Here is a 19,816-nt window from a genome sequence, read left to right as displayed (position 1 = left end):
TTTTATCTTTTTTCGTTTTTTCTCCTTTCTTTCTCTCATTGTTATTGTCTCTTCAATTCAACTTTTTATCTTTTAATTTTTAGTTGGTTTTGTTGGCTTTTTATTTTTCCGTAAACAAAATAAAAAATTACTCAATTTCAATTCAATTCAAAAAGACCTACTTGCTGCTCCTGTCTTTTCGCCCTTTTAGTTTTTCCCAACAAAATTTAAATTTCTCCATTTTATTTTTAAAAGCAAACTAATGGAATATTCTTATCTTAAACAACAGAATCAAATGAAACTTATGTATGTGAACAAGAGAAGTTGTGATTGGAAAAAAACGTTGTTGCCCATTAGTGAGAAAAAATGAAAACCAAACAAAGAGAATTTCCCCAAGACGACACGAAATGTTAGTTTCTTTTTATCCTCTATGTAAAAACCATTTCTTAAGCATCTTTCCAAGCTTTCATCCTTTTTTTTGTTATTTTATTCAAATTTAATTGAATCATGTAACAAATGGTTCAAAAAGGGAAGTAGGAAAAAGAAAGTGTTAGACTTTATTAAAAAATATGTGACCCTCAACACCTGTTTCTTCCTCCTGCTTGTATTAAATATCAAGATAATACTAATTTCTTGATAACTTTAAATTGCCTTTAAACCTGACTTATACTTTAATTGGGCTGTAAGTTAAAACTATTAGGCTGGCTTTGTCTCTTCATGCTTGTGTTGTGGCTAAGTTTTTATCACAGGTTACAAGTATTCATCACCAATGCACATGTACAAATTTGTTTGCCATCCCAATATATTTACGGAATATTTAAGCGGAAAGGGCACTCTTGAAACAAACTGGTTTTGGCCGCCCAAATCGCAACAAACTACCCCCAAATCTTACATAGGATGGCTTTTTTAAGCTCAATAATGCTTCATTAAACCACCATCTCGCGGGTTCACACCGCAATTCGTGAACATCGAAGCCTGCGATACTTAGCTGCAGAGTGCAAAAAAGAAGCCCACTCCATCATGCTGAGCTGTTCGGCTTGGCAAAGCCAAGCGCCCTGTCGGTTCTTGGGAACCGTTCATCAACCCACATAAGCCGATGTGGTCGCGCGCGCGCGCTCTCTCTCGCTCGGTGACAAGAAATAAATCCAACCATCACCGTCACTTACGACCAGTACATCTTGGATTTTGGGGCCAATGGCTGAAGCAGGTTTTGTTTACGACCTTAGTCTTAAAACAGAACATTTAGGGGAAGGAAATCTGGAGATGAATACACAAGTAGAAATGTGTAACTAAACTGTAAACAGACCCATTTTTTTCAAAGCTGTAAGTTCCTTTACCAGCTCCCCACCAAGAAAACATCAGCAAAAAGTAGTTCTCGCTCAAATCGATTTTAACACCCCTTATATCCCAGGACAGAATTAGCACAGGAAATGCGCCAGGGAATTGACGACAACAGAAAGCTATGTACCATTGCCTGCTGAAAAATCCGAGCTCCTAACAGGAAGCAAATACATAAACCTCAGGGAATCCAAAGTACAGTAAACGCGTGTACAAGCGTTAAGGACATGCCCTTGCAGAAAGGTTGCTCTGATGTTTAGCCCTTGGTAAATGGATAAAAAAATGCCACCAATTTTGGATAACATTGATATTCTGGCATCGGTTAGTGTTTTGAGTTTCGCATGCCCTCTGTGGTAACCAGTTTTCAAATGAAACGACCTCTTATATTCCCCCGACTTACACCCAAGACAGACAGTTACGCGCTATATTTATCTCACCTCCTTTCTCACCACAACCAAGAAAAACACACAACACAAGGCTCTGCAAAACCTTTTTCCCCACCAGCCTTATTTAGTTGCAACATGATTCTATCTTCACTTCATTTACAGATAAAACACCGAGTGTAAGAAGAAATTTTCAAAGTTTTTGTGTTTATATCATATATCTTTTACAGATTACTTGGGAAAAAGAAGCACCGGGGACTCACGTACACACAAGGTGGTATCAACTAAAGTAAGCACAGTAAACATAAATGGCTATTGGCCAACAAGCAACACAGCTACACGAATTGACATTGAAAATGGTTTTTTTCAAAACCCATGTAAAAAGACAGTCCTCAGAGCTAGGCTTTTAATACTAAGTGACTCCAGAAGGTTTCAATTTAAAACTTGCAAACGAGGAAAAATTAACAACCCGCTGCCCTTGTTTGTTCCTTGGAAAATTCGACTTGTTGGCTAACAACAAGCTTTTTATCTAAATGTATCTTTGCAACACCAATATGGCTTGGTGTGAATGATACGATGTCGGAAAAGAAAAAGGATGAATACAACGAAATAGAACAAACCCAGAATGAGCAGTGGTAAAACAAGATGTGTTTTGCTTTAGCCCCTGATGAAAGAAGATGCTCTTGACAGGAACAAGCAGCCCAATTATCTTAGGACATCTTTGTTTCCAATTCCTTCTTACTCCATTGTCGTTGCATTAATCTATCCTTATTCCTATCTTTATCTCTTCACTCTTCACTTCTATTTCTCCCCTCTCCCTATCATCTTTTATCTATCTTTTACTCTCTCTCTTTTTTTTCTATACACGCAAAGAAATCTCTGTCTTGTCTGTTTGTGTCGGTGTCGGCTCCACACTCCTCTGCACGACTCGCGCACACAGCCGACCTGAGAAAGTCTCACACTGGCTTGCTCGTGGTGGTCTCTCACGCGGCTCGTCAACGTCGGCTTTTGTTTTTTGACTACAAAAAACAATCAACCCATTATTTAATTTTATTGTCAATCAAAATGAATTCTTTGAATCGTAACATTGCCCAACGATCAGCCAACCCATACGCCACTGTGCAGCAGACAATCACCTGCAGAGCCCTGTTTGAAAGGTCTGTTTCCAGTTTGCGTCTCCCCCTGTCATCTAAACCCGCGACAATTTATAAATCGATGGATGAGAATGCACTTTTTTTTTTGTATATGTCTTTATCGAATTGAGAGTTCCTGAACCCACCAACATCCTGGAACAGTGACGAAGTTACAGTTTTCTTTCCCAAACCTTCCTTAAACTTTACAACAATTTATTCACATAATAATCACCAGAAGTAAACTACTCCCTGCAAATTGCTTTTTTTTTTCAAACAAACTCCGTGAGTTTTTTATCGCCGGTCGAAGGCGATTGTTATTCCGGGCAGAAAATGGTTAAGGAAAGCACGGTCGTAGGACAAGGCGGGAGGACAAAGGAAGGAAAAAAGCAGCACGCTTTTCCACGTTAAAAGGTTTACAACCTGTTTGGTATTCATTTTTTCCCTCATCAATCTATTCTTCCAAAAGACAAACGTTTTAAACAGTTTCTACGTGTAGGTTTGCTTATTCCCTTTTAGGTCCTTTGTTCCAACGATTGCTTTTTGTGGCACATTCTCTCTTTTTATTAAGTCATGGAAGTGACCAAGGACTTGTGGCAGTTACTAAACTTATTCAGGAAACCCTGTCTCTGACCAGAACACGGCCGTTCCTGGATCCCGCCCCGTCGGCTTACTCCGCTATGAAACTGTACCACGGTGATTTCTTATTTTTTGATCAACTAACGCATTTCGCGAGCGACATTGTCCCCCCTCGTTCGCAAATTCTGAAAGTCTTTCAACAACAGAACGGCATGGTTCGCCGGGGAATTTGGCCTTTAGTTAGGAGCATTCTTAAATGACACACAATATATGTATCAATTCTCACATTTCCACTACAAACTTAAATGTCCCTGACAATCCCAACCTTCCACACACTCAATTTGGCAATCCATTGAAAAGCTACTTTAACATCACCCAGACTTTCTTTAAAATAGCAATACATAACTCTCCTTACGGGCACCTGACTAAAGTATTATAAAGAAGGTTTCTTGGCAATAAAATAACTTTTTTAATACAATGAAATTGTTCCTTAACACATGAAAGCAATCTCTAACCAAAATTTTGTTTGGTCAAGGGCATTCCAACACAAAGATAAAAATTTTCTTTACTGGTATTTCCCCACCGCTCATCTCATTCCCCACGAACCACCTTTAAAAAAAGATCCTTGGCCCTGGATTTTTTGCCCTCTTGGGCAAACGACCAGGCGTCACTAGTTTATTTTTTCATCTTTTAACTGGACGGTTATTATCTGAGGCCTGTAAACTGCCAATTCTGAAAGGAAATTTACAGACATGTACTCAGGGTTTGACACAAAAAAAATGAAAAAAATCTATTAATGAATTTTATAATTAAATAAACAGTGTGAATTTTATAGTTACAATCGAACGTAAATTATTTTTCTTCCAATAAATTAAATGCCAAATAGTGGTTTCTTCAACATATTTTACACCCATTTTTTTGAAACCCCAAACCTGGGGTGGCAGCCTTATTTCCCCCTTCAGTTTCCTGCTGAACGCCTTGGTGACCCACAAAAGTGCATTACCATGCTGTTGGGCACGTTAAACTACAGATCCCAAGCAGCTCCAGGTGCCTCCGCCGGCGGTCCATACGCAGCATGGCGAGATTCTGCAGGAATCTTTCAAACTCCCTGATGAGCCCGGGTTTGGCCAAACCTTGCCCTGAGAATCCAGCTTGCCAGTTACAGATACCTGAGGCAATCAAAAGCACCGATGAATGTTCCTTGGGAAGACAGAGAGCGCACAACACCAATCCAATAAAGAATTTCTAACATTCGCTGGAGCCAAGAGAATAAGTTCCCTCCTTAGGATCAAAACAGGTCAAACCTGTACATGCAACACCTCAGTTGTTAATTTCTCTTAAGGAATGTAACTTTTCTGTTTTGGTTTAGTCCTACTGGTCTCATCACCCTTGTATCCAGCAGGCAGATGTTTTCAGCTAAAAAGGTCAGATAGAACCACTGTATACTATCTGCCCATCAACAAACAGACAAAGTTAAAAAACATACTGTAGTGGAGCATTTAGGTAGCTAACAGTCAATAGTCAGAGTGAATATTGGACTTACAGTCATCAGGTCACCAGAAACACAATTTCAATAATGTTAATTATTATTATTGCTAATGTTGCTCTGCATCTGCTGGATGTATAAACACACATAGGCAACTGTTTTCTAGCACAATATCAATTTTAGGAGGTAGTTTGTCAGTGTGGTGTCACCTAGTGGCCAAAACAATAATTGAATGTTACTTTATAATGTTATTATTTGTAACAAATAAACTAGTGTGGGATTACATGTAATACATCTATACAAGTGTCCAGTAAAGAATTTTAGCAGTAACAGGCCTTTGTCATAGCAGACATTTTGAGTTGCCATAGCAGGAAAAGCACAAATGACACTAATGATCATGGGTCAGTTACATTTGATTGTCTCAGTGAACCAGCATTCATAATATCAGGGCCCCAGACCTGATACATCTAAATACAATGCAGCCATTGCTAATGTAATTATCTGTACTTTCCCTGCTATTTAGTGTCTACTATGAAAAATGTATATATATGTTGAAAAAGTACTTTGTATGGTGTTAGCCACCTGATACGTTTTTAGTCTTTTATGATCCTACTCTAGTCAGTCAGAAAAATAAGCACTCTGTTACATTAGATTTGCTGTCTGTGCTACAAAAGTAAGCTTTAAGGTTTCCTTTAAATCCACAAACATGCAGCTATTTTTGCACCTCATTCAGAAAACTCCCATCCTATGATGTTGTAATTCCAGTCACTGATGTATTTGTCAGCTGCTGTTAAATGTTTGGCGTTTCACCTGAGATTTGAAGATGTCAGACTCAGCATGAAGCTTTGAGTAAGCAGCCAAGAGCTGTTCAGCCTATCACACATAAAAAACTATGGATTGCTGTATCAGCACTGAGTTAACAGGAAACTTATTACTTTTGCCACATCAACCTTTTGGCTCACAATTAGGTTACCTTGAGGCTTTGAAGACAGTAATATTACAATTTTACTAGGTTCTTTTGTTTGATTTGCTTGCTGGTCTCTGTTGTAGAAGGGCTCCACAAGGTGTTGGAGGAGAGACAGCTTGTTGATGTTGCAATTCCAACCCCTGGCCTGTAGAGGTCAATAAAGGTCACTGATCATTTTATGGGATCTCTGCGTCACTATAGGGTATCCTGGGTTCTGGCTTTGCCCTCAAAGTCCAAGAGCAACACAGACAGAAACATTTTGAGAAGAGACGTAACCCTGCAGCGGGCCTCATCCAGGTACACATCCAAGAAAAACTGTATGATAACACCATATATCTCTCTTTTGTGCTCCTGACAAAAAGCTAAAAGAAATACTTTTTTATTTCTTCATCCAGGGTGCTTGGAGGTTTTATGCTACCAACCTTTCCCGTACTGATCTTGTAAGCACTTGGGATTTTTACGAGCAGACTGTAGCTGTTCCAATGTACAGGTAAGTAATAAAACTGTCTGAATAATGCTGAATATTATTTTAGCATTTTCAATTAATACAACTGTTTTCCCAGATCACATTCTGCCATCTCTCTTGAAACTGGAAAGCTGAGAGGAAATCTGAGCTTACTGAGTATCTTCATCTTATTGTATTCCAAACTCCCTTGTTGGATCAGATACTACTGTCTGTTGTTAAGAATCATACACTGGTGTGACGTTTCACTTTCTGCTTTAACAAGGGTAATTTTACAGTGGATGCGGCTGCTGTTGGCAGTGTCACCTGGCCCTCTTTGAAATGCTGTTCAGAAGACAAACACTGCCAGTGGCTACTTTGTAAAATTAACCACCTATATTTCTGTCCAACTGTATGAATCAGCAAATGAGTCGCTGTGCTTGACTTTCACAACGCACATGCGTCTAGAAGTAGAAGTTCGCTGTTTGTCTGTTCTTTTTGTAAATGGCATCATGTTCGGTTTTATTCCAGCTGTAATTTAAGGTGAAAAGGTGATGACCAGCAGAATAGATAACTGCCGAACTAAATGGAATTAGCTTTAAAGTGCCCAGTGGCGAGCTTTAATCTTTTCAACACTGACTTGGTGAAACTGTCTTGACAGAATAATAAAATGCTCTTTGTCTTTTCTCCAGAATTATTCCACCCCTGAATCAGCTGGACCTGCTGAGGAATCTAAAGGGCAAGTCATTCAGGTATAAACATGACAACAGAGCGACTAAGGTGATGATGATGATCTCATGATGACGAGGATGTCAAAATGCTGATAATGGGGATAACAGTGATGATTATAATCTTGAAACAGAGAAGACAGATTTGAAAAAAGACAAAAGAATTTGTCCTCCATGTTAAAGCTACACCTATCAATATCATTATATTATTCATGACAAGTTTATTGTGTCCTTCATAGCTTTGGTTTTCTGGTCTGCAACCTTACTGTTTTGGTTCACTCCCATAGGGCTGTTTGTGGACACAGCAGACATTATTATTAATATATGATTTACAGCTGCTTGTTCCCCATAACTCAATATATGAAAATATTTTAGTGTCAAAAATCAGTTATTGCAGGTTTAAACAGATAAACAGATTCCTTCTCCATATCTAGTGATGAAAGCACCGGCACTGGATTATATAGATGTTTGGTTGTTTTGTCTTGTTTTGCACCAGCACAGCTTTTTTCCATCCAGCAGCTAATATTTCTCTGGGCATGTTTCTGTTGCTCGAAGTTATTCTCAGAGCTAATGCAACTCATCCTGGTGCGCTTATGCCATACAGTGTAATAAGTGACTGACTGTAACAGTTGGAGTCTTCTCTCCTCACAGGAAGGAGTCTCAAACAGAAACCTCTCCCAGGTCTGTGATCTGATTGCTTTTGTTTCTCTCTCTTCACCTCCCTTTGGCTTCTCTTCAATTTTGCTCTTAGCTGCTGCTGAGGCACTCTTCTTGGGGGAGTGTGTGTACTGTATATCTGTGTGTGTGTGTGTGTGTGTGTGTTGGGGGTTATTGTAAGTCCTGCGTGTCAGACATGTTTGTGGCTGTGTGTTAAGTGCCTCCTTCAAGAACGGTCCTGCTGCATTTGCTCACATGGTGCTCAAAGATCAGCTCAACTTTGGCCTAACTCCCAACTGGCAGCTTTATTAAATATTCACCAATAAGCTGTTCTTTGATAGCTTTCAGCATCACCTTGGGTAAAAGTGATTTTGAACACTTTAAGGGCCTTGCTTGATTTTTGTCACACTGTTTTTGACAAAAGAAACAAGTGTAATTAATGACAATGTCGTAACACTTTATCATGACTTAGTCCTTTATAATCCGTCTGCACATTTTGTTGAACTATAATATGAAAAATCAGCCCAAAAACCTCATTAGAAAGATGCTGGAAAAATAAGGCCTGTTAATTAAAACATGATGGACCATCAGGTTGCAAATGAATTATAAATTATAGTTAAAATAAAGTGTTACTGACATCACAGTATGGCACACACTGCTGTTTTTGACTGTACCCACTGCTATTTTACCTTTTTGTGTCTCCTCTAATGCCCACCACTCCAGTAATGAAAATGCACACAAAGACAGACTTTGCGGGTGCTGTCCGAGAACTCTTAGGTATAGTTGCTGCATAGATACTAACAACTGCACTGCAAGTCTGTGTGTCTCCTTACATTCCAACCTCTGTTCCTCTCCCTCTTTAAACAGACGCAAAGGTAGAGGAATGACAGAATAACAATCCAATCTGACTAGTTAACCTTTTATAGTGTAGCTCTGTCAGTGATGTCTACATGAAAAGCTTAATGCTTAAACACAAGAGCTAATCTGCCCACACCTTTTACCTTTTTCTCTGAAAAAATGCAGATATACATCCTTGTTTACTGCCTTGTCACAATTGATTTATGATTTTTGTTTAATAATGTCTTTATGCAATTGATTTGCTTGCTGCCTTTTTTTGCCTATTCAGCCCATATAAACTTCTGTTCAGCAGGCGAGGTGCATATTGCTGAGTACCTAACAATTTGTTTCCTTTGACTGATTCCTGTGTATCAGGTGGAGCATACAGTATGATGAATTATTTTGCATGATTTGTGTTCATTTTTTGCATAGAGTGAGGCCACAGCTTATCCTTTTGAGACGTGCACTGTCACTTTGCTTCCCATGCATGCTTGCTTGTAGCTTCCTGCTGCTTGCCTGACCCACTGAATGCTCCACTGTGTTCGTATGTGGACATGGCTCCTTCTGCTGTAGGACATTGCCCATTTTGCGTTTCTGCTGAGGTAAGATTTACTATCACATCAGTGCTGAATTCGACCAGTTCCCTAGAGTATGCTTAAAACAACAAAGTAGTAGGATAAAGACATTTAGTTACAGATATTTATTCACTTTTAATTAAATTATGCTGTAAAAAAAAACTTGGTTCATTCGTTCTTCTCATTACTTGCTGTCTGTAGTCGGAAGGCCAGCCTGAAGGACAAGGTGTTCCCCAGTCCTTCCAAGGCTCCTGTGGCAAAGGGGAAGCCCCAGTCTCCAGGGGCGGAGGACAGGGCAGAGGCAAGTCCCAGCAAGGTCACCAAGACCTGGAGCTTCAATGAGAAGAACCGAGGGCCAAAGCACGCCTTCAGAGTCCGGGGCAGCACCTCACGCCAAAACTCAGAGGGTGAGGGAACTTATAACCTCAATAATGAGTGTTAGAGTACAAACCAGGTTTTGACACATATGGACTTGAAGGACAGTAGCCTACCATTACTTTTATATTTAGAATAAATAATATATAGGAATGTAAATTATTTATTTGCTCTATAATATTATTCATGTTAAGGAAGAAAGTCTCATGAAACACCAAACTCTGGAGAGAAACTGACTATTTAACATAGGTTTGCAGCTTTCTAAAGGAATAGATCAACATTTTAGGAACTACACTGATTCGCTTTCTTGTAGAGAGTTATATGAGAAGATCAATACCACCCATGTCTGTATGGTAAATATGAAACTACAGCCAGGAGACTATTAGCTTAATTTAGCATAGAGACTGGAACCAGTGGTGAACTGTCAGCCTGGCTCGGTCTAGAAGTAACAAAATCCACCAGCACCTGTAAAGCTCACTAATTAACACCTTGCATCTGGTTTAATTCGTTCAACACCCATATACAGTATAAAAAGAGTCTAGATGTTAGCTGTTCTGTGAGCTGTACTAAGGCACAATGTTGCTTTGAGCTAAATGCTAGTTTCAGTATGCTTACTCAAAACCACAAACCTTATGCCTCAAGGAAAACTCAGGCATCATCAAAGTCATTAATGTACATATCTGGGAACCATGAATTTCTGTACATAATATTGTGCCAATCAGTTGTTGAGATATTTCAGGATAAGAACATTTTGACTTACTATGCTATAAGAAATGTCAGGGGACACCAGAGTGCCTTGGAATCATTCTTTGAGGACCAAATGTTGTGGCACTCTGGACCACAGGGTACTGACCACCCCACATTTTGATCTCCAGAGCCAGTTGCCAAGACGGGGGTTATGTGCTAGAACTACACAGTGCTCAGTTTTTGAATGCTTTAAAATTAAACATCACAAAGCTTTACAAGCTGACAAATTATCTCACCTTTGGGCAGAGCCAGCCTAGCTGTTTCCTCTTGCTTCCTGTATTTATGCTAAGCTAATTGCTCGCTGAGGATGGAGGGTGTCATCCTTTGAAGCTAAATTGTGAATTGTGATTTTAGCTTTAAAAGAATACTCACTTGATGGTCAAACTTCTCATCAAACATCCCAGCAAGAAAATGAATAAACGTAATCCCCAAAACTGTTTCTTTAATCTATGTGACCATATTAAACTGGGCTCCTTCAAAGTCTTTCAAATTACAAATCAAATTTGAAAGAAGAAAACAATTCAATTCAGTAACAACAAAATTGCATTGTTGTTTTACTGGCAGTTTTCATGTAAAGAAAGATGCCTCTATAATATCTTTCAGTGCACACAACAGGCCGTCATAAAAAGCTAATATACATCCAGTATTTTCTGGATGTCACTACATTGCTCAAATTTTCCTCCAGTTTCCTTCATTAATGCCATTTTTCTAAACTGAATCTGTTGGCATTTAGATCACAAGTTATTTTTAATAAAACCATGTACAGTATCTTACTTGACTATTGCTTAAATTGTTAATGCTAGAAATGTCCACAGTTCTGAATCAGTTGTAGGATATTCATCACAGTGAGGCTCCATGCCAGCTCAAGGCCCACAGCTGTGTGTTGAAGGAGGGTGTTGAAGGCATTTAGAGTAATTGTTAGCAATCAAGCCTCTCCCTTTAAGATGCAGTCATTGTGCAAACTTGGCATGCAGGTAATTGCTATATAGTTTGTCCTGCATGTATTGAAACATATGAAGAAGATGGGGCCATTTTCTCAACACACTAAAACCAACAATTCAACATTGTACTGGGGTGACAGAGGTCTGTTTGTGTCCAACCATCATTTATTGCTAGAAAAGCCCAATTGCATCCATATGTCATCCAGGCCACTGTATCACTATCAACAAATATACTTCTTCTTTACCATTCTTTCTGCCTTTTTGTTAAACAATTTGAACCAATTCTCATTAGTTCTTTTTCTTCTTCCGCTTCATGGCATGTTAAAGTGCTGATTGAAATGCAGGATGAAGACTTTGGACTGAAGAGTTCTCCAGGTTAGATAAGTCATCATGACATGTCTTCAATTTAGGTAGTCTGTAATGTATATTTTACTATATATGTTATATGAAGCTTTATAATATTTGTAGTTTGTTAAGCATAGATGTAAGAGAAGAGAGACCAGCCCTTTCAAACATGAACCAGAAACCATTCAGTGGGCTCCACAAGATCCCATGTTTGGAATTGATTTGTCTGCCATAGTCATCCTGCTAGAATCCATAACAAATCTTTCTCCATGTCTCTCCTCTCTCTCTTTTTGCAGCAATTGAAGGTTTAATAAGTAAGACATTGGGATATTTTGTTGGTTGGCTTCTATGGGGGAAATAATCAAAAGAAGTCGGGTTCACCGGTCTGAGAAAACCTGCATGCTGAAACCTGCTGAGATTTGTTCACTTGACATGAACCCTTTTCATTTTGAGTCCCCTCCCCCCAATAATGACTGAAGACTGAAGCATGATACTAGCTGAGAACACGCATGTAATGATTTAAGTGTTTATTAGGATCCTAATAACGCTATACACATGATTATAGTATTCATTTACAGTAGTGGCAGGCAAGTTAATGTGGTAGGCAAGTTAATTGTGGGTTCAAGTCAAGTGGTGCCAAGATAATCCAAAACCGATCCAGAGACGAGATGCCCAAAAGCCACGCTTGACGTTGCATGAAGAGACCTCACTTTCCCTACCAGATTTTCATCTAATTTCTGATAAGCAGTGATTAGGCCTTTGCCTTTATGCAATATGCTGCAAAATCTATAGATTAGCCTTCTGGCTAAACTCAACATGCTAGTCTAAATGCTAATCTAGAGTATAATTGGTGGTGGGAAGAGAGTACTTGCCATTAAAGGTTCCAATAAAGCTTTATCCCATCAGCACTATCCTTCAATTCTGCACCAAGTCTTTTTGTTCTGTTGTTCACCAAAACCCGCTCACTACGCTCACAAACTGGCTAACTGGCTTGAAACCAACTTGGTAATTGAATTTTGCACCTTTTCAAAGCTAAAAGCAACAGCTCTGCTTTGCTTCTGCTGTGGACGCTGGTTGTGTGGAAGCAGATGAAATATTCTTTAAGAGTGTCCTTCTCTTTGCTCTGTAGAGGCGAGCCTCCCAGGGGAGGAAATTGGTGATGATAAGAGCTGCCACTGTGAGTTTCTCGCTCAAGACTTACCGCCAGGCTTGAAGGTTACAATAAGGGCAATCTGGTAAGGATTCGCATTAATACCTAGTTTTTATGGTTCTGCAATGTTTACTTCACCCATGGAGACACACTAGGCAATTATGGTTTGTGTTTATGTATTTTCCTTTAGCTTGTGGTCATCTATGGTGCAGGACTAGCTCTGATTGTGTTTAAAGGATAATTCCAGTTTCAAGATTTACTCTTTTAGTTTTATTCCTATACATAATATAGGATAATAACATTGTACTTAACAAGTTAATTGGTGAATCTGGGAACATGGTTACACCGCTAAACAGATAAAAGAATGCAAGCAGTTCAATATCCAGGTTATTCAAAATTTTTATATCAGTATATATTATATATTAGTATATGATGGTAATGGTGGTACATTTTACAGACAACTTTCTGGTTATACTTTGACAAACTTACTTTACTGTAGTCGAGTGTGCACAGTTTTCCTGTGCAATTATACATTTTTAGTGATTATTTTGTAGCACTGATTTCAGTTTTATTTCCAAATAAAGTATTTGGATGTAATCTGGCTGTCTGGTTGTCTACCTGTTTGTGTTTGTTTGCCCCATTGGACTGTTGCAGTGATATTACCATGTTGCCAGATCTCAGCCAATACTTTGTCAGTGTTGTTATAACCAAAAGGATGATCAGAATTATGAGCTGTTATGAGCTTCTTAATTCAAGGTCCACTTACTAGATTTTTCCAGAACATACAACCCCAGCTAACAGTCTCTATCAGTGGGAGGGGTTTGCTCGAATGTCAGTCGAGTTGCCAATATACACCTACAATATGTCCACCTGTTATTGCTTGACCAAAGATCCACACGTAGGTCACATGATGACAAGTGAGCCAACTTGTGAGATGTGGTGGGAAAAGCTAGTAAGTGTGCCCTGGGTTAAGATTATTTTGTCCAACTTTTTATTACCCTTTAAGAAAGAGTTTTCTGCATCTGCTGTGTCAAATTGTTACGACTGGCATTTTTAATGAAACACATTTTGACATGTCACAGTAGGAAAAGCACAGCTGTAAATAATTAAATTAATGATGTCTGAATTCCATTTAGCTGCTTCAGTTTCAGACACTGGGTATTGTTGATACTGGGTCACGGTCACACTTCATGGCTTACCGGGACACTTGAATAGAATGGTGATGTCATTAATGTTACAAGTAACACCTGTGCTTTTCCAACAAGTGTTGTCACATGAGAAAAAAAATGTGTCCTCCCTCAGCATCATGAAGTTTCTGGTGACAAAGAGGAGGTTTAAAGAGAGCCTGCGGCCTTACGATGTCATGGATGTGATTGAGCAGTACTCTGCAGGTCACCTGGACATGCTGTCTCGCATTAAGAACCTGCAGTCCAGGCAAGTACACATTCACAGTACTTACAGTATATTTACACCGGTTTAAAATCTGACCCACACTATTTAACACTTTCACTGTGAGCCTAATGTCAGGATGGATATTGAGGATACATGGAAGCATTTTCAGAGTTTTTTATTTGGTTACATAATTAGAGTAGAGATGTGTATCAGTAATAGTGTTTGTGGTGTCACTGGATACACACATGTTGTGACACACAAGTCATTGATATGCCTGTTTCATTTGTCCAACTACATGTGTTGTATTCAGGTCTCAGTTTTATATCTCTAACCTTTATATATCCAAATATGATTCACTCCTTCAGCTTTGAATGCGTCACAAACTCATTTTCGATATGACATTGATGTATAACTCACATTGTTTTCTGTATCAGTTTTACCTCCTGCAAATTAGCTCCTCACATTTTGATCCCCCTGAAGGTCTAACATGTAGGATAAATATATTCCAACAGTGAAATACATGCACTTTGCATCCTCGAAGCAAGTCGGACTCACTGTATGTCTCGTGTGTGTGTGGAATATATTGAAACTTGTACTCCATAGCTGATGTGATTCCCACGTTGCTTCATTTTGCATTGCACTCATATCGTCTCTGTGTGCCTTGCCAGGATAGATATGATTGTGGGGCCCCCTCCCCCATCAACACCTCGCCATAAGAAGTCCACTGAAGGTCCTAGGTTAGGTTAATAGACTGCACCTCTAGAATGACCGTTTTACCAGCATTATGCTCCTAATACCATAGTCCAGATATTAAAGCAGTTACATGCTACCTTATTATTTTGATTGACGAAACCCCTTTTGAGTTCAAGCCACTTGAACTGTCTCATTACATGCTAATAATACGTGCTCAAGCAAGATTTTATATTAAATAAAATCAAGAAAGGTGTCTGATAAACAGTTTTATATGCAGCATTTTGAGGATGTCACTTTAGCTCTTGGGTCACATTATATCAGCTGCTGTCAAGAAAAGGCCAAACAAAGAAGAAAAAGTGAGACATCCCGCGGCTTTCTCACCGAATGTTAATGAGCCATGTCATATGGCCTCACTCAACAGGGGTTTGACAGTGCTAGATGCTTGCTCTCACACTGGAGAGACAGAGGGAGAGCTCCCCCAGTAGGTTGCAATGGAAATGAAGCATGAAGCACAACAAAAGCATGCCAAGTGATGCATTTTGGCCCCTAGACAAAATGTCCCCTCTATTTACACTGTTAAAGACTGCAAAATTTCATAATGCATGCATCCACACCCACCGTCCACCTGAAGTCAATACTAGGAAATGCTTAAGTGTCAGGCCATCATTCATTCATTCAAAACATATTCGTAGCTTGACGAGTATCATCAACATAAATGCTTTCTTTACCTTATTCCCATGCAACAGTAATTCAAAGTATGGCATCATGAACTTTAGTTAAAACAAAAGGGTTAAACCCTTGTGGCACAACAGAGTGTGTTTTTTAATCTCAGATATTACTTTTCTCAAATGCTAGAGTTGACCAGATAGTTGGTAAAGGTGCTAAAGCTGAAGGAGAGGCTGCAGATGACCAGAGCATGATGGGACGTCTGGTCAAGGTGGAAAAACAGGTATGAATGTTTCTTCCAGGTCTGTAAAAGTTGTACAAGTTAGTTTAAGGTCAAACATGGCTGGTGATTGAACTATTTCTTCATTTTGTGTTTTTCTGTCTTCCTACAGGTGGTCTGTATGGACAGGAAACTTGATTTCCTGGTCAATGTGTATGTGCAGCGTATGGGTATCCCTCGTTCAGAAACAGAGGCCTTTTTCAACTCCAAAGAGCCGTATCCAGCCCCGCCTTACCACAGCCCAGAGGAGAGCAAGGTGGAGAAGGAGGATAAAGAGGAGGTAAAAGAGGAAAAGGAGGTGAAGACATGCTCTCCTGCAGATGTCCCGTGTTCTGATGGGTCTCTAGAAAAGAAAGATCCTTTACTGGGTCGGTCTGTGGCGATATCAGTGGGTACTCCCTCTGGCAGCCACAGCCGCCCCTCTACCTCCTGGCAGCACCAGCTGCAGCATCCCCTCAGCCAGCCCGCCTGGAACAGCAGCGTGGCCAACACCCCTTCACCAGTCGGTGGCAGCGGCGATCATTCGCCCACCCTGTTCCGGCTCCCGCCTCCACCTGCTCCAGTCCACGACCGATCCTCCTCCGGCCCGGGTGGCAGTGGCAGAGAGAGCAGCTCCCAGGGCAGGAGGCGCCACAGGAGGCAGAGGTGTCAGCAGGATGCCACCGCTGTTGAGAGCGACACGTCTCTATCCATCCCATCAGTTGACCACGAGGAGCTGGAGCGTTCCTTCAGTGGCTTCAGCATCTCCCAGGCCAAGGAGGACTTCTTTGGGCCTTCTTACTTTACAGGCTCAGGGGGGGCAGCTGGAGCAGGGACTGAAGCCGCAGCTGGACCCTCAATCTGTGCCAGGGTCAGACCCTTCATAGCAGAGGGAGAATCAGACACAGACTCTGACCTCTATGCTCCCTCTCCTCTGTCCTTCACTGGAGAGGTCTCATGTGGGGAGAGGGCATGGCCAGGACTGAAGTAGGTCAGGAAAGGACTGTTCTGCCTGGAGAGAAGAGATTGACGCTTCACTTGCCAACAGAAGACCTTTCATGAGACCTTGTAGCCAACTAACTGACTGTTGTTGCTGACGATGCTATTACAGACTATTGTACGTTAAGTGAATGGTTACGATTAGGTGTTAGGTGTATTGCTGAAGATGGTTCAAATATAAAAAAGGGGTTGTTCTTTATCACCTTTTTGGTTTGTGATGTAACACTACAAGCAATGCTTCATTATATTTGCATTGTATCCATAAATATTTTGATTGAATAGGGAAAAAAAGCTATCTAGGGACATTTCTTTAACTTGTTGGGGACATCTTTGTTGCATTTATTAGTAATGAAAGGTACATGAGAGTGTATATGTGTGAGAGACACATATTTTGTCATCAAACTTATACTTTTACATTAATTTGTATGGAACATAAAAGATAAAATCACTTTGATTTATTTTATGAATAGAGTGCATTTCAACACGTCCACTGCTACACCAACCACTTTCAAAATATAGTGGGAGTCAGTAATGCAAGATTGTTAAAATCACATTGGTTAGCATAGTGTCTTGATAACTTCTATACCTTTGAATGACTTGAGGTGTTATGATGCCAAAACCTTAGCTATGATAATCAATTAGATTCTCGCAGTGTAAAAAAAAGTGCTTGCTTTTCAGCATCATTAATTGGTGCCTGGTGTTTACTGAATACTGCAGAAGAACTCCCCTCAAAGTATTGCAGATACTTCCCCGCCAATAAACCAGTGAAACTACAGCATGGCATGTTAAATGGTTGATTTAAGGACTGCGTAACCACAAAACCAGACAACAGCTGCGAAAAGTCAGCAGAATAATTCCACGATTGTTTTTCTTCTATACTGGCAAACAGAGCGGTGAATAAAACATTAAAAAGTGCATGCATGACTGGTTTTAAGCCACAACGTGTTAATTTTTTTATAGGGCTTTGCTTGAATTTCAATCATGTAAATGCAGCCCGAGCTTGCTAATTTCAATGGCTCTTCTTTTCTGGGCAAATATGTCCATCAATTATCTATACATTAAATACAAAGGCAGAGGTTTAATGTTGCATATGGAAATGAAGTGCTCATACATTTTGTATTGTTATCACACAACATGCGGTGTTGAAGTTGGATTGAGTGGGGCATTTGTTACTGAGACACAATGGTATTCAGCCTGCAATGCATTGGTCAGTCATTTAGACTCTTTGCTGCTGTGTCAGTTTGGCACTTAATACGGAAATGCAATAAAAAGCAAGCAAGGCAATCAAGAACCATCCTTTACCAACATTGACATGGCCTTATTTTTCACACAAAAGTCCACTGTTTTGTAAGTAAACAGATTAACAATTTCATTCTAAACATTTCATAAAAGTAGTGCAAGTACATTTTCAAGTGTAGTCATCTATAATGCTAAAAGCATGGGATTCATAGGGGCATCTGAACCATGGACAGTTCTTCCCAAGTCACAGCAAATCAACATTTTAATATTAACACTGAAACATGGACATGATGACAGAGGATATATCATTTAACAGAGACTGTTCACACAAGATTCGCAATCCATACTTTTCAGAAAAGAAGAAACAAAACTGCTGGCATGTTTTCTACAACCCAAAGAAAGGACCTGTAGGGTTTTACATGATACAGTAACTCTTAGTTCAACACCGTCATGTAACTGCACCTTCTTTGTCTTCAATAATAAAACTTTGTACATCACTAAAAAAAAAAAACATGGTCTCCTGTTTTTATTCTCTATGTGTAATGGTGGCCATTTATCACTAGATGGCAACCAAGAGCTTCAGTTGAGTGGGTCCTTTTTAGATAGATAGATAGATAGATGAGATAGATAGAAGATAGATAGGATAGATAGATAGATTAAGATAGATAGATAGATAGATAGATTTCTAATAAGTCATCCTTTCTAAAGGGTTAGTCAGTTGTGACTAATGGCTTTATTAATTTAATAGAATAATCAATAATTTATAATGCTTTATATATGAGTTATAAGCCATTTGCCATTATTATTTATTTATTATTACCAAATAGAAAGGATACACCAGCCAGGGGGATTTGTCAGAACCTGACAACCAAAAAGTTGTTCTTATTGCTGGATTATAACAGATCCATAGCAAAACTGATCTGTAAAGCATTAGTAAATGGTTCATTAACCACAAATAACTGGTATTAATTAGTTAGAACATATAAACCCTTTATAAAAGGTAATTACACAGAAAGTGGTACCTGGAGAAGTTAGTTAGGTCGGCCAGTGACAATGGGCAAAAAGACTTGGCTCAAAGTCAGCAGTCCAGTTCATCCCAAAGGTGTTGGGCAGGGTTGTAGTCCGGACTCTGTGCAACCCAGTCAGCACTCTTGGTGGACAATATCATTGCATGCTGCAACATTAAAATTTACCCCTAATTGGAATTTAGGGGCCTATCACAAACTATGAAAACAGCCCCAGACCAAAGGTACACAAAAGCATATGGCTGTTTAAATTAAGCCACTGTAACTCCCTCCTTGTATGCATATGTCAGCATAAGGTTGATTTATTCATTGCTATTGCCTGACAGATTTTATTTAACAACCTATTTAACAATCATGGCTGATGTCAATGAAAAAGCAAAGGAGCGTTTTCATGCCACAAGCTCTACCCCAGGTCAGCCAATTTGTTAAGTGTTGTGAGGCCAGGATTTAAGTTGAAAGGGTGATACAAATAGGAATTGATTGGCTCATTAATAAAAGTCAGGTGATGGCAACACAGAACCTAAGGCTTATTTACTCTCTGTAGCACCTGGGGAATTGCAGATGTCTTGACTACCCAAAGCACGGACCAGAGGACAAGCATCCAGCAAAGATAAGCATCTGAAATTGAATGTATATGACAGTGAATAGGTGCATACTATCATTATATAACCAGAATGGAAAATGCCTGTTTGTGACAGCAATGTACCAAGGACCCAAGGACAAAGGCAAGCAGAGTTTTGCTGTGAGTCATGTTTTTTTACAGTGGAAAACACTGTTTAAATAAATGTTTTCTCTGGATTTTCTGTTTCCTTTTGTTGCAGCCCATCTGCTCTGGACATTTATTCAAAGATGAGAGATTTGCGTATTAAACAGCATCATTAGAT

At 39.5% G+C, this 19,816-nt stretch overlaps 1 protein-coding gene across 1 annotated transcript in view; it reads left to right on the top strand.

The window, feature by feature from the left end:
- LOC118324987 (potassium voltage-gated channel subfamily KQT member 2-like) overlaps positions 1 to 18,325 on the top strand; it is a 31,317-nt gene extending 12,992 nt beyond the window's left edge. Inside the window, exons 5-16 of the mRNA XM_035657514.1 lie at positions 6,064 to 6,159; positions 6,258 to 6,352; positions 6,997 to 7,056; positions 7,684 to 7,713; positions 8,413 to 8,466; positions 9,303 to 9,508; positions 11,492 to 11,539; positions 11,806 to 11,823; positions 12,639 to 12,744; positions 13,962 to 14,093; positions 15,600 to 15,693; positions 15,803 to 18,325. Of these exons, the coding sequence (XP_035513407.1) occupies positions 6,064 to 6,159; positions 6,258 to 6,352; positions 6,997 to 7,056; positions 7,684 to 7,713; positions 8,413 to 8,466; positions 9,303 to 9,508; positions 11,492 to 11,539; positions 11,806 to 11,823; positions 12,639 to 12,744; positions 13,962 to 14,093; positions 15,600 to 15,693; positions 15,803 to 16,660 (1,797 nt within the window). The 3' untranslated portion in view covers positions 16,661 to 18,325. The remainder of the gene's footprint in view (positions 1 to 6,063; positions 6,160 to 6,257; positions 6,353 to 6,996; positions 7,057 to 7,683; positions 7,714 to 8,412; positions 8,467 to 9,302; positions 9,509 to 11,491; positions 11,540 to 11,805; positions 11,824 to 12,638; positions 12,745 to 13,961; positions 14,094 to 15,599; positions 15,694 to 15,802) is intronic.
- Positions 18,326 to 19,816: the final 1,491 nt, after the last annotated feature.

The sequence above is a fragment of the Morone saxatilis genome, unplaced genomic scaffold (assembly GCF_004916995.1).
Source record: "Morone saxatilis isolate NCDOM2014 unplaced genomic scaffold, NCSU_SB_2.0 Contig15, whole genome shotgun sequence".
Classification (NCBI taxonomy): Eukaryota; Metazoa; Chordata; class Actinopteri; family Moronidae; genus Morone; species Morone saxatilis.
The sequence above is the reverse complement of the archived record's forward strand: the minus strand, read 5'-3'. Positions and strand labels throughout refer to the sequence as shown.